At 33.9% G+C, this 15670-nt stretch overlaps 1 protein-coding gene across 3 annotated transcripts in view; it reads left to right on the top strand.

The window, feature by feature from the left end:
- The first annotated feature begins 4448 nt into the window (after positions 1-4448).
- Positions 4449-15670, top strand: part of LOC110026890 — a 38014-nt gene continuing 26792 nt past the window's right edge. The window contains exons 1-2 of one of the 3 annotated variants that reach the window (XM_020728092.1): positions 5015-5093; positions 10515-10609. In XM_020728092.1, coding sequence (XP_020583751.1) covers positions 10604-10609 — 6 coding nt within the window. In that variant the 5' untranslated portion in view covers positions 5015-5093; positions 10515-10603. Of the gene's footprint in view, positions 5094-10478; positions 10610-15670 lie in introns of all 3 variants that reach the window. The other 2 variants (XM_020728093.1, XM_020728091.1) reach the window with 2 other exon arrangements.

Genomic DNA, 15670 nt, shown 5'->3' with positions numbered 1-15670 from the left:
TTGTATTCTACTAATAGACCCAAAGCATTCCTCCACTTCAACCAACTTAATCGTATTCTACTAATAACATCCCTTTCTACATTACCATCACCTAGAGCACTAGATCTGAGATATCTAAGGCATTTGCACCTTAGATCTATCCACAAGAAGGATATCGACAACAAAAAACATAAATAAAGGTACATGCTCATGTAAATGTCCAGTAAGAGCATCAGAGCAGGTGAGTCACCGAAGCTGGAGTCGCCAGAGTTGTGGTTATTGGAGCTACAGTTGTTGGGGCGCTGAAGTCACCGGAGATGGGAGGAGAGGGTTAAGGCACGAGGGAGAGGGAGAGGGAGAGAGAGAGACTGAGAGGGATTGGGGATAAGGTTAGCGAATTTCGACTGTATAAAGGATTATTTCCAACAGCTTACAAACGGCTTTAACTTTGTATGTTATTAAGATTAATACCCATAGCATTGACCGCCAGTTACTAAAAAGACTCGTTGGATAACGCCCGTCAAATAACGAGTTTGTAAATAACTGACGATATATGACGATCGGTTATTATGTGCTTGTAAACAATGATGAAATAAGTCAGTTATAATAAAAATCATTAGAAACTAATCAACTGTTCATAAGCGACGGTATGTCATGTTGTTATACCGTCGGAATAACTCAATACATAAGACGTCGTAAAACTATAAGAAAATAAGACATTTTTACCTATGAAAATTTAAGCCGTCAGTTTTGCTGTGGGCTATAGTGTTTTCCCCAATTGTGAGGGAAACAATCGGGAAATTAGGGCAAATGAGAGGAGAAGCCATGCAAACTTGGGTCTCAATGAGTTGAAGCGAAATTAAGGGCCCGTTTGGGGCAGCTTATAAGTGCGGTGGCGTTTTTGAAAACGCCGCCGCATCGTTTATTTTACGCGTTTGCGCAGCTTATTTTATAATCCCATTTTTGATTTGGAGAAAAGCTAGTCGTGGGTCGATACCCGCGATCAGCGTTCGAAACGCGCGATTGTGGAATATTTTACGCGCACACCCTTCGTCGTCTCTTCTCCTCGTCGTCCTCTGCTACCAGTGTTCCACTCCTCTGGAGTCCCGCTAACGAAGAACTTAGCGGAGAATCAACCGTCGAGAACCTCTCATGAGGCCGAGGCAGCTCCGACCAACTTGGCGGTGGAAAAGAGGAGATCCGGAGATCCGCTTCTACCCGACCGCTGTCGCTTCTCTTCGCCTCCCTTCGGGCTTCCGGCTTTCCGCCACCTCCGGTCAACTCGACCGCTACAACGTTTCTTCCGCTGGTGACAGTGACAATGGCGCAAATGTTGAGGTGGGCATCTCATGCGGATTGTTTCACTCGTCACTTTTGGTGGATGGGAGGTTCTGGATATGGGGAAAGGGGGATGGAGGGAGGCTGGCTTCGGACATGAGAACCCGGTCTTTGTTCCGACTCCGAATCCTAACCTTGATGAGGTCCGTTGCATCGCCCTGGGTGGCATTCATTCCATCGCGCTCACCCGTTCCGGCGAGGTTTTCACATGGTAGTTCTTATGCCATTACACTTGTCTGTAGAGTTTCTTATCGATCATTGGTCATTACTTGAAAACTTTTTTTTTAGCTAAACAGAAAAAGGGGCTATTGTCTTAAGCATGAAGCAAGAGTTTTACTGAGTTTGCTTGTCATAATAACAACTTCGAGCTCACCCGTTCCGGCGATACTGTTAAGCAAATTTGCATGGGGTTACAGATAATTTAAAATTTAAATTATTGATTAGAGCAAATTATAAATTATTGATTACAATTTAAGTTACAGATAATTTAAATTTTTCTTAAAAAAAATATCTACTAAAAGTTACAGATAAGATGTTTTATAAACGCACATAACAAACAACTAAACAGTTTATCCATAACAGGGGCAAAATAGTCATTTATCCAGAATCAGTTATTTTCCAAACGCACAAACCAAACAGTCAGCCAGCTTATCCAGATCAGCTGCTCATCAGCAGATTATCAAGATAAGCTGCTTATCAGCAGAAGCTGGATAAGCTGAAGCTGCACCAAAGAGACCCTAAATAGGCTACGTAAGCGCTTATAAATGCTGTCAGATCTTTACATATAACAACACTTATGAGCATTACCGTAAAGTGGCCAATGACATACTAATAAAAGTGCTGCTACACACCACTTAATTTGCCATATATTTACATATATAACACATAAACTTCATTTTTTTTACAAATATACCACCTTACCTATACATAAAAAGCTGTATTTCCTTTTATAAAAGTTAAAATATTTTTATTTTTAATGTAATACAAAAAGTTTGTGTGGTATAGATGTAAAAAGTAAATTTTGATATTAGATATATAAATTCATAAAATGATCTACACACACATACATACATACATACATCTCTCTCTCTCTCTCTCTCTATATATATATATATGTGGGTGTGTGGGTGTGTGGGTGTGTGTGCTGTGTTTAGATATATATATATATATGTGTGTGTGTGTGTGCCCCCAATTAATTTTAGAAATATGTATGTGTGGATGCCTGTGTAAAAATTGAAGTTTAGGTGTTAGATATTTAAATACATAAGAATTGAGTGGTATGCATATAAATCTTCATTTAAAATTTGGCAAGAAGATTTACATACATAACGCTCATTTCAATATAATTACATATTTAATATCTAAATTTCAACTTTTACATGCATACTGCCTTATTTATGCAAAACATATGTAATTCACTTTTCAAAATTTAGAATAATATTATTTTTATGTGGTTCTTAGAGGAAGATATTTAACACAGACGGATGAGCCATTTTGATAAATTTTTCAATGAACTTTCTGAAAATACGATCGATCTTAATGATATTTATATCATTAATAATAATATATATATTTTTTATTTTTACCACCACATTAGTACAACGGAAGTTGAGGAGGCCTTAAAAAAAACCAATTATGGAAAATCAGTAGAACCTAATGATAGCCCAATTGAAGTGTAGAAATATCGAGGAGATTTGAGAGTATCTTGGCTTACTAAACTTTTAAATATTATTTTAAAAACTAAAAAAGATGTCTGATGAGTGAAGAAAAAATATTTTACTCCCCCTGTTTAAAAATAAAGATGATGCATAAGAGTATACAAATTATAGAGGGATTAAGTTAAAGTGTCGTACTTTAAAATTGTGAGAGAGTGTAATTGAACACAAATTAAGACGTAATAAAAATATTTCTCATAATCAATTTGGATTTATGTCGCACAAATCTAGTTTGACGTAGAAATGCATAGATACTAAGGAGAATCTATATATGTTTGTATTGATTTAGAAAAAGTTCACAATAAGGTTCCGAGAGACAAGTTCTTTAGAGTTGTAAAAAAGAAAAGTATTGATATGACTTATATTTAAGTCATTAATGTTATGTATACCATACATGTTACTTATGTTCGAACATAATGAGAATTGACCAAGTATTTTTCTATTTCAATTGGATTACATTAGGAATCGGCTTTAAGCCCATTTCTTTTTTGCTTTAGTTATGGATGCTCTTACTAGACATTTATAGTAGGATGTACCCTCATGTATGCTTTTTTGCTGATGACATCCTTCTTGTGGATAAGATTAAAAAAATAGTTCATGAAAAAACTTGCACTATAGACCTCTACATTGGAGTCTAAAGGCTTTAATTTGAGTAGATCTAAAACTAAATACATGAAATATAATTTTAGTAGTAGTAGCTCTAGTGGCATAGTTGTAACTATGAGTGATCAAATCATTGAAATATGTGAACGATTTAAATATCTCGGGTTTATTGTTCAAAGTGATGGTGATATAGATGGGGATGTTATCAGCAGAATTCTGGTTGGTTGGTTAAAGTGGAGGAATGCATAAGGCCTATTGTGTGATAGAAAAGTGCCACTTAGACTTGAAAGGAAAACTTATAAGATGGTGGTGATACATGCAATACCTTATGACGCAAAATATTGGCGATTAAAAGAGAAGCATAGAGCAAAGTTAAGTGGTGCTGATGAGAACGCTTAGGTGGATGAGTGACTTGACACTTAAATACAAAAATGTGAAACAAATCTATGAGTGAAAGGATTGGTGTAGCTCCAGTGACACACAAGATTAGAAAGGGTCGTCTTAGATGGTTTAGTCACATTAAATGTCGACCATTTGCTGATCCAGTTTGGGTAGTAGATGTTTTAGATTCTACTTATACTTAGAAAGATAGAGGTAGATCTAAAAATACTTGAGCATATTTGTATAAAAAATGATCTTAATTAATTAGAATTAAATTAAAATATGGCACTTAATAGGACACAGAATAAAAAAGATTAATGTAGCGGACCTCACTCAAGTGGGATAAAATCTGGTTGCGGTTGTTGTTGTATAAAAGATTAGGGTGATATAAATGTAAGAAGCAAAGTTTGTCTTTCATATGTAAATACATAATAATTGGGTGGTATGTTTGCAAACAACACAAATTTGTGAATTCCACTCCACCGAAACCATCGGCTACCTTCCCGGCTCCCCTCATCGGCGGGATTACGGCGCTGTGTTCGAAATCGCGGCCTTCCTCCCCCTTGCACTCCTACCCAGAAACATCGAGAAAAATGAAGCGAGGAGTAGCGACGGGCATTGCAAGTGAAGTTTTCTATGGGTGTTGAATGCGTCTAACTCTCGGATTTACTCTGAAACGGAGGTAAAATGGGATTCAAGCTTCCGTAGGCAAGTTATCTATTTGAATCGTTTGGCAGGGCTTACGCTGAAGATGAATGTGGGCTGAGGTCGATCATTCTACTTAAACACTCGTCCTTGCTCTCCTTTCCTCTCAAGCCACCATCTCCCATCGTAGAGATCCCGCCGGTGAAGCCCGGAAAAGGTCGAACGGCATGAAGAAAATAGAAGAGGGAGAACCTATCTTAGCTCCTTTCTGATGCCCTCTGCTTTCCACGCAAATATTTCTGGTTACGATTTTATCTTGTCGAAATGCAAGGACCTTTATTGAAGGCAGGGACCAGGCTGAGCAGTTCCCTTTTCTTACCGTGCAGTCACGCCCTTTTTCATTCAACACCGGTATCCTTCGCCAAATGGAAGGTGAGATCTGATGCCAAGGTCATTTTCTTCCAAAAATTTCTGTTTCCAATTCGTTCTACCATTTTTCATTAGGAGGCTTTTTGTCGATAGGCATTACCTGACTTGTTTAGTTGTTTTATGTATTTGGATTGGCTCATCTGTTTTTTTGTGTTAATGAGTATAACCACTGGATTATCTGGTCCTAATTATACTATGCGGATCATGTTTAATCATGGAATTTACCCTTGCGCTTAAGGAAGAAAAATTGGCAAAACTTTGATTGGTTCTGCTCATATTTCTCTTTTTACGAAGTTAACAGGGCCGGTGTTGTTTTTTGTATTTTTTTTTTTCTTAAATTTATTGAGAAGCTGTGTGGGAGATTCTGTGCTATAGATTTCTGTAAAATTAATGCTATAAGGAAGAACTTTAGCAAGAGAAAGAAACACTCCGAGTTAAAAATGGAAACTTTGATCTGGAAAAATCTTTTTCTTATTTTGTATTAGATTCGTGAAAAGATTAAAATTTGTGGTATTGGATCATAAAGATTTTATAATTTTCAATAAATTTATAAAATCATTCCCTACTGTAATGTTGGCTGTCTTTTAGTGCAAGCTTCATTAGATGGAGGATTTAGAAGTGAGCGCTTGAGAAGAGAAATGCAGCAATGGCTAGTTTGTCCCTTTATGATTTGTTTGATCGCAATTGAAGTTTGGAGACAACTGCTTTAGTGTACTTAATTGGGTTATTTATATTGATCCATCCCTATATTCTATATTCATGGGAAATTCATAGACTAGGATTGATCATTTTGATTGAAGGTAACTTTGGAGAAAACTGCATGAATTATGTTTTAGTTATACTTAACAATCATATAAAAAAAGGGAAATTTACTTACCACCCCATTCTTATTTATTTACATATCTAACACCCAAAGTTTGATATTTACACTTATAACATTTTGGTGTCATAAATTTATACATGACAATGTGTAATTCACTTTTAAAAGGTAGTGAAAGTGGTGTTTTTGATGTGATTTTAAAGATGCAAGTCATTTGTTTGTATATATGAATGTTTAGTTGTTTGATTTGTAAATACATAAAAATTGTATGGTATGCATGTGAATGCCCCATATGAAAGAAAAGAAAAGTAAATCTGGCATTTCATAGCCTGCCTTTGTTCTGTCCAATAGTTTATTATGCAGAATTGAAAATTTTTAGTTAGGTAAATGGTTTTTTTTTTCGAAACACAGGAAGAATGGTTATTGCCAATTGAAAGGTCTTCCACTGGTTAGGAGGATTTTGTTCATGCTAACACTATCACTGTCGGTCCCAAGTCCGGATGTGAAAAGTGGAGGGTTGCGTTAGGTAGTCGAGAACCAGCTTAAAACTTTTTGAAAAAATCATGACATGAATCATTTTAATCATTATGTAAGTACTAGGGCATCCCCTGGAAACAACATATTGTATGACCTGAATACAATGAAAAGTGTGCAAGAGCCGCTGCACCGACGCCCAGGTGTAGTGGAAGTTAGTCTATACAATAAGCAAGAGTTTCCACATTATGGACAGATGCAGACAAAGAAGTTAGTCTATAAAATTAATAAAACATAATTTGGATGAGATCTTAGAATATAGGTACTCTCAATGGTAAATTAATGAAATTAATTGATATTATGATTTATAGAAAGATTAATATCTTGTGTATTTAAGAAATTAAATGGGTTAGAGAAAAGACTAAGGAGATTGATAACTTAGGTTTTAATTTTTGGTATTCTGGTAAGAGTCACACTAGAAATTGTTAGTTGCAATTATAAATAATTGTTTGAAAGATACTGTTGTAAAAATTAATAGAGTTGGAGATAGAATTATAACTCTTATAGATTAATAGAGTTGGAGATAGAATTATAACTCTTAAAATTAATATTGATCCTAAAATTTCTAATATTATAAGTGCTTATGCTCCTCAAGTAGGTTTAGATATGGGTTCTAAAGATAAATTCTTGAATGACTTAGGAGACTTAATATAATTGATACCTCTTGAAGAAATAATTTTTATTGAAGGAAATTTAAATGGACATGTCAGTAGAGTGGTATAAGATTTCAGAAATATTCATGATGACTACTGTTTTGGAGTGACTAATGAAGAAGGTAGAACCATTTTATTTTTCGCTTTAGCATATGATTTTCTTATTACTAATACTTTATTCAAGAAAAAAGACGAGCATCTTATTACTTACAAGAATCGAGCTAATAAAATACAAATTGATTATTTTCTTGTGAGAAGATTAGATCGTGGAGATTGTAAAGATTTTAAGGTCATTCTTAGTGAGGATTTAAGTCCCTAACATCAATTATTAGTTCTAAATTTTAAGATGAAGAGTTGTAAAATGAAGAATACTATGTCTCATCATCGTAAAATTAAATGGGGGAACTTAAAAGACATGAATAAAATTATTTTTATGAGTAAAATTTAATATTTTAAAATTTGGGATGTTCATGAAGAAGCAAATGCTATGCGGGATAAAGTAACAAACACGATCAAACAAGTAACAAAAACTGTACATGTAGATTTAAAAGAAAATGTTTCTATAAATAAAATATTTGGCGGTGGAATATTAATGTGCAAGAGAAAATAAAATATAAAAAGTTATGTTATAAAAATTGGTTTAAATCTAAAAGCTTAGAGAAGTTGGAAAAATAGCAAACGACTCTCAGTGAGTCTAAAAGAACAATCTGTGACGCTAAAAGTTCTGCATTTAGTGATCTTTATAATAAATTAGATACTAAGGATGGTGAAAAATATATGTATAAACTCGCCAAACAAAAAGAAAAAAGAACTAAAGATTAAGATGAAAATAAAAAAAGTGCTATTCTTATAAAAAGATATTTAACATAGATGAGTGAGTTATTTTAATGAACTTTTTAATGAAGTTTCTGAAGATACGATCGACCTTAGTGATCTTAATATCGTTAATAATAATAAAATATTTTATTTTTACCGTCGCATTAATAAAAAAGAAGTCGAGGAAACCTTAAAAAAAGTCAAGGGTGGAAAGTCTGTAGGATCTGATGATATTCCAATTGAAGTTTGGAAATATTTAGGAGATTTGAGAGTTTCTTGGCTTACTAAACTATTTAATATTATTTTAAAAACTAAAAAGAAGCATGAGGAGTGGAGGAAGAGTATTTTGGTTCCCATTTTTAAGAATAAAGGGGATGCACAAGAGTATGCAAATTGTAGTGGAATTATGTTGATGTGTCATACTTTAAAATTATGGGAGAGGGTAATTGAATAGGGGTTAAGACATATTACAAAAATTTCTCATAATCAATTTGGATTTATGCCTGGCAGGTCTACTATGGAAGCTATACATTTATTGAGAGGTTTGATGGAAAAGTTTAGAGATATTAAGGAGGATCTACATTTGATTTTTATTGATTTAGAAAAAGCTTACGATAAGGTTCCAAGAGATATCCTTTGGAGAGTTCTCGAGAAGAAATGTGTTGATATGACTTATATTCAAAGAGCTGTTACTTGTGTTTCTAGAGCTGTTACTTGTGTTTGAATTGAAGGAGGATTAACCAAATATTTTCCTATTTTCGTTGGATTGCATCAGGGATTGACTTTAAGCCCATATCTATTTGCTTTAGTTTTGGATGGTCTTACTGGACATTTACATGAGGATGTACTTTGGTGTATGTTTTTTGCTAATGATATCCTTCTCGATCCTTCTCGGAGAGAAAAAGCCCAAGAAAAACTTGAATTATGGAGGTCTACATTGGAGTCTAAAGAACTAAATTTGAGTAGAACTAAAATTAAATACATGGAATGTAATTTTAGCAGTAGTAGCTCTAGTGCAGAAGTTTAACTTTGGGTGATCAAATTATTAAAAGAGGTGAACGATTTAGATATCCTGGGTCTATTGTTCAAAGCGATGGTGATATAGATCGGATGTTAATAGTAGAACCCAATATGGTTGGTTGAAGTGGAGGGATGCTTCGGTGAAGTGGAGGAATGCTTCGTTGTGTGATAGAAAAAGAAAATTACCGCTTAGACTGAAAGTAAAATTTTATAAGATTGTGATGAGACCTGCAATGCTCTATGGTGCTGAATGGTTGGCCTTTAAAAGAGAAGCATAATACTAAGTTAATTGTTGCCGAGATGAGAATGATTAGGTGGATGATGAGTGACTTTACACTGTGACTTTACACTTAGACAAAATGCGAAATGAATATATTCGTGATAGGGTTGGTGTAGCTCCAATGACGGACAAAATTAGAGAAAGTCATCTTAGATGGTTTGGTCACATTATACTTCGGTCATCTGATGATCTTATTAGGAGAATAGATGTTTTAGATTCGACTTATGTTAAGAAAGGCAGAGGTAGACTTTGGAAGACTTGGGCTTATTGTATAAAAAATGATCTTAATTTATTAGAACTAAATGAAAATATGACACTAAATAGGACACAATGGAGAAAAAGTATTCATGTAGCTGACCCTACGTAGTGGGATTAATGCTTTGTTGTTGTTGTTGTTGTATCCAAATGATTCGCTATTGAATAAAGAATTTGATTCTCTTGCTCACAAAATCTAATTTTTCTTTCATACAAGTTCACTTACAATTTTGTTATGCAAGGTAATAAATTTCTTTTGATAGTTAGCACCTCTTATATGTTTATGGAAGTTAATATACTCATGGCTATCAGTTCATCGCTATCTACTATGGGCTAGCAGCTTCAATATATTGGGAGTTTAGGTTATAGACGAATATTAAAGTTTTGCCTTGTTATTGAAAAGATTTTATTGAAATTTATTGAATATATTTAAAAGCATTATGCTTTGTAATTTCTCTATGATATTTTTATCAATGGAATGATAAGATGGTAGGAAGTTTTAAATAAATTTATAGAAATTGTCTGATATATGCTTTGGATTGAGTAGTGCTGTTGTTTCTTGTGGTTTGTTCTTTTATACCTACAATTTTTTAAATAATGTTCTTATTTATTAAATTAAGATTTTTTGTCTTTGTGGCTTCTCATAAACATTAATTTAAGTAGTATAAGAATATAATCAACGAGGTTGCTCTAAATCTTATTTCTCAATTTGCTTATGGAAATCTCATAAATTGTTATTAATCTGATCTATAAAAAAAAATACAACAGTTCATCACCCCTGAGTTCTTTGTAAGCTATAACTTGGAATCATTTTGTTGGAAGTAAGGACATTTATATGCACACACCAAAATTTAAGAAATCAATTGAAATTTGAGCAATTTAACATGCTTGAAGCTTGTAAAACACTTACTGCTTTTGAAAAACACTGGAGATCTGAAATATGTCAATCTTCTTGGAAAGTACTGCGTCTCCAGTGAAATGGCGATCAACATTAATATGTTTTTGTTTAGTTTTTTTTGTAGAATAATCGGTTGTTGGCAATGCAGCTAGTGGCATGATTGTCGCTGGACGATATCATAACTTGGGAAATTGGAGACCCAACTTTACTAAGTATTCTTTACCCATATGATTCTACATGCAGGTAGGCCATAGCTTCATATCCATTATTTTCTTTTTTATTTTGTTAAGTAATTAGGTTACCGCATAAAAAATATAATATATGGATGTGAATTTTTTTGTTTAACTGTGCTAAGCACAATCCAAGCATAATGAACATTTGAAATACTTTTGCATTTAGATGCTTAAGCTTAGTATATGGTACTCGCTTTCCCAGTGATTTTGTGAGATACTTGAGATGAGAATTCACAAAGTAGCTTTATAATGCTTTTATTTTGAGTTTGTACTGGCTAATAGTTCTGACAACAAATAAAATGTTAACTCTAGCAATGGTTAGATAAATTAATTTATTGAATAATTTTTTATAATGATTTAAAATTCAGAATATAAGGTGTGTCTTGGCAACTTCCAAGAATTTTTTCCATGAGACGTTTGTCTCATGGCGTCTCATGTGACTTGTACAAGTTCTGACAACAAATAAAATGTTAACTCTAGCAATGGTTAGATAAATTAATTTATTGAATAATTTTTTATAATGATTTAAAATTCAGAATATAAGGTGTGTCTTGGCAACTTCCAAGAATTTTTTCCATGAGACGTTTGTCTCATGGCGTCTCATGTGACTTGTACATGTGCATTTTGCATCAAAATTTATGTTATGTGCCTTATATTTTGGATTTAGGTTGATTTTTTTAAAAATACTACGACAACAATAACAACAACAACAAGCCTTTATTCCACTAAGTGGTGTTGGCTACATGAATCCTTTTTCTCCATTGTGTCCTATTCAGTGTCATATTTTCATTTAATTCTAATAAATTAAGATAATATTTTATTCAACACGCTCAAGCCTTTTTAGGTCTACTTCTGCCTTTCCTAACATAAGTCGAATCTAAAGCATTTACTCTCCTAACTGGAATATCAAATGATCGACGTGTAATGTAACCAAATCATCTAAGACGACTCTCTCTAATCATGTCTGCCACTGGAGCTACAACAACCCATTCACAAATGATTTTCTTTTAATTTAATATAAAAAATATTAACTAAAATTTTAGTTTTTTTAACTTTACATGCCTAATTAATATTGAAAATTAGAGAAATAATTTACTTGTTTATTTCTTTAGTAAAATATACCCGAAGGTTCCCTTCGAACCAAAAGACCCACAAAAGGATTAAATGCCAATTGCTTTTTTGATGTCAAAATTAATGATCGATCATGATCCAAAGATGGATGAAATGTTGGTTTGATGACATCAATCATAACACAAAAATGGTGCAACCATAATTAATTAGTGGATTGAAGATAACAAGAAAGTTCAATCATGGTACAAAGGTCACTCCACTGTAGTTCTCAGATTATGCTAGTCATATTTGAAGATTGATTGATTATTGTTTGTTTAATGTTTGATACTCATTTGAAATTGTTCGATCATGGTTTGACTATGAATTATATCCCAGGTTGATATAACAAGAAGTTTAATTATAACAACATTGCTACAATAGATTAAAACAACAAATGTTCTTACTTTGATATCTTTCCTTTTTTTATGTTTTTATGACACTTCTTATTTTATGATTTGATGTTAGGATCTTAATACTTCAGTTCTTTCTTCATGCTTTTTGTAGGTATAATACTTCTTTCTTTGTTTAATTTGTTGATTTTGAGACTTATGCTTCAAAATGCTGTGAGGCTTGTAACTCATCTCATGGATAGAAATGGCCTCAATGTCTAATTGTGAAATTTTAAATTTTGCCTTTGATCTAGTGGTAGATCATCAAGGAGCTTTTTCTTATTAGAAGTGGTATGTCTCCATTAGATCTATCAACATTTTACAACCTCCCAGAGTTATTTAGTCAAGAAGATGAATTTTTAATCTAAGATAGGGGTACCCATGATCAAATTCTAACTCCAAGAAAGTACTTTGTTCTTTGTAGATCTTCGGTGAAAAATAACTTTTGCAAATTGTTTGATTACTTCCATTATGATGTCATCAATATTAACAACTAGTATGATGGATTTTGAAGATGTATGCCTAACAAAGATAGAATGATCGGTTACTCTACAATGAAGGTCAATCTTAGCAAGGGTATTACATAATTATATAATTTTTCAAATCAAAGTCATGAAGTTTATTTAAGGCTATAGAGGGCCATAGATGACCTTAAGTAGAAATGTGGTTCACTCTTGGTCTACTTTCGAAAGATATTGCTCAATATGAGAAAATTTAGTTTGGATTCCATATATGAAATCGGTATTCACATTCATTTATAACATATTTTATTCTCAAGTGATGTCTATAATATGATAATTCTATCAATATTAAGTCTGCCAATGATGAGGAGTTGTCAAATTGCGGAAAAATCGGGACTCCAATAACGGAAAATACACGATATCATGGATTTGGGAACATCCTGCGACTTGCGCAGGTGTTAGAATCGCAAAAGCTACCCGATTTTCAAATTCCAAACCAATTTTCTTCCTTTTTTGAATTCTTTCGTATTTTGCTATTTTTGTTAGGTTTTTCTATGAGTGAACTATTTATATGATGCTATTTTGCTATTTTAGAGGACTTTAGATGATTGTTATTATTTTGGGAGATGTTTTTTGTTTTATGCTCTTCGGTGTGTTGTTTACCTTTCTTTTGAAAGTGGTGTGTATGTATCTTGCTTAGGAACATGTGGTGGATCTTCCTCGATCTTCGTATCTCATCGTTTTGGAACCTATTTGCTGTTTTCAGTATGCATAGCAATTGAACTATGCTTATCCTCGTCAACCTCTGTCGAATTCTCTTATTATCTCTTTTTCACCATTCTACAACCCTTTACCCGCAAAACCCGCTTCTTAAACACTTTATAGGAGCTTTAGAATGGTATCATCTAGTATTATAGACTGACATGCCTTAGATTTTTAAGGTTTTATCTTCTTTGTCTCAAATCAAAATTCCAAATAACCTAACACAACCCCCACAAAAAGAAAACCCAAAAAAGAAAATCCAAATCATTCATGTCGCAATCCTAATCCCAACCTTAAAATTTTCAATAGTCAACTTTCTTATCTCCACAAAATTTCCACCCGACACTTACTAAAACTCAAACCCCTTACCATACTTGATTTACCATCCTTCGACCTCCAAAAATCTGATCGGGAGGAATGGACGCCATGCCACTAAGGAGAAACCCTTAGCGAGGTGTCCAAGAACTTAGTATGGAGGATATGCATTGAGAAATATTTCAACTACAACAGAGGCTTGCTACCTTTGAAAGGAGACAATTTAGTGAGATTGAGAGTTAGGAACTAAATCCATTCTATAAGGTAGTTTTTAGTTATGAAGAACCAATTTCCCAATGATTTGACATGAAATGTCAAAAGAGAAACTTGATCTTAGTTTAAATGTGAATTTACTGGATTTCAACGCTCGCATGGATCCAGATGAGTTTATCGACTGGTTTCAAATATTGGAGCGAATTTTTTAGTTCAAGGATGTTCCTCGGGACAAAGAGTTAAATTGGTAGCCATCAAGTTCATGAAAAATGTTTCGTTGTGGTGGAAGAACTTGAAGCATATCGACAACAAATAGGGAAGAGTAACACCCCCGCACCACATTGTTCAAGAGGAATAGAGATATGCAACTCAAATACCTGCCAACATATTACAAACATGACATGTTTTTGAGACTATCACTTACAACTACAAGATCTCTAGGTAAAGGAATACAATGTTGAGTTTGAGTAGCTTATATTGAGGTGTGGACTAGTGAAGCTTAAGGAGAACACTTTAGCTTAATGTCTGGGATGCTTGAGGCCGTCTATTAGTAATGTGGTATAGTTACAGCCCCATTGGACATTGCAAGCTGTCCAAACCCTAACCTTGATTGTGACGAGACAACAAAACAATATCAAATCCACACCATAATTCAAACAAAGATTAATTATTAGACCAGGCAACAAGAGTACTAGTGGAGCAACCAAGATGACTTACTGAGAGGAGGAACCTGTACAAAGTGGAGAAAAGGTAGAGACCATAAGTACCCCTAAATTTATCCCTGTTAGTAAAAGCTTCAATTGTAAAGGTTTTGGCCACTTGGTGTCTGATTATTTAAACAAGAGGGCGATCTCTTACACTTTGCAAGGAGCAATTGAAGAAATTGATAGTGATAGATGAGAGAATGAAGACGTCAGAGATAAGTCTCACACTTCAGCCGACGAGGAGGAGATGCCAGTGGATCAAGCTGAGCCCAGGCAAGATATCATAACAAGATCAAAATAAATGTTCTTAAATATAGTGAGCCTGATGAGCCGATACTTGGGGCAATCCCTGTTGAAGGAGTTATCATATATCATGAATGACTGTTCATCTCCTGAGAGGTCACCCCTGAGTATGGTCCAACCTACAATATAATTCATTTTCGATGCAGTTTTCTAGGTAGATATATTTATCAGATACACCCAACCGAGTATAAGAAGTGTGAGAAGCAAGTTGCACACTTCATGGTTAGAGGCTTGATTTGTGAGAGTACTAACCCAGATGCTGCTCTAGCTCTGATTGTGCCAAGAAAGGATATCTATTTATTCTATCAGGACACTATTTGGAATGATGTATGTGTTTTAGGGTTGTCTTGTATGAACATCGACATAGATTTTGTAGTGGATTTACTCTAGCCACAGTAGTACATTGACAACATTATGGTGATAGATCGATTATAGAAGCCTATCGAGAAGAAGAAGCTTCTACTAGCCATAGAGAATGACAAGGAGCTTCGAGATTGCGGAAATATCGTGATTCCAATCACAGGAAATCCGCTATATTGCTTATTTTGGGAAAATCTTGCGACTCGTTACCACAAAAGTTGCTTGATTTTATGATTTTAGCCCGATTTTCTTTCTTTTTTGATCTCATTCCTATTTCACTATTTTTAATTAGATTTTTCTGTGAGCGAACTATTTACATGCTATTATTTTGCTTGTTTAGAGGATTTTTTATGATTACCTTTTTTTGGGAGAAATTTTTTATTTGTGCTCTTTGGAGTGCTGTAGGCTTTTCTTTTGCAAGTGGTGTGTCTATATCTTGCTTAGGAACATGTGA

This window comes from Phalaenopsis equestris, unplaced genomic scaffold (assembly GCF_001263595.1).
Source record: "Phalaenopsis equestris unplaced genomic scaffold, ASM126359v1 Scaffold000403, whole genome shotgun sequence".
Lineage (NCBI taxonomy): Eukaryota > Viridiplantae > Streptophyta > Magnoliopsida > Asparagales > Orchidaceae > Phalaenopsis > Phalaenopsis equestris.
The sequence above is the reverse complement of the archived record's forward strand: the minus strand, read 5'-3'. Positions and strand labels throughout refer to the sequence as shown.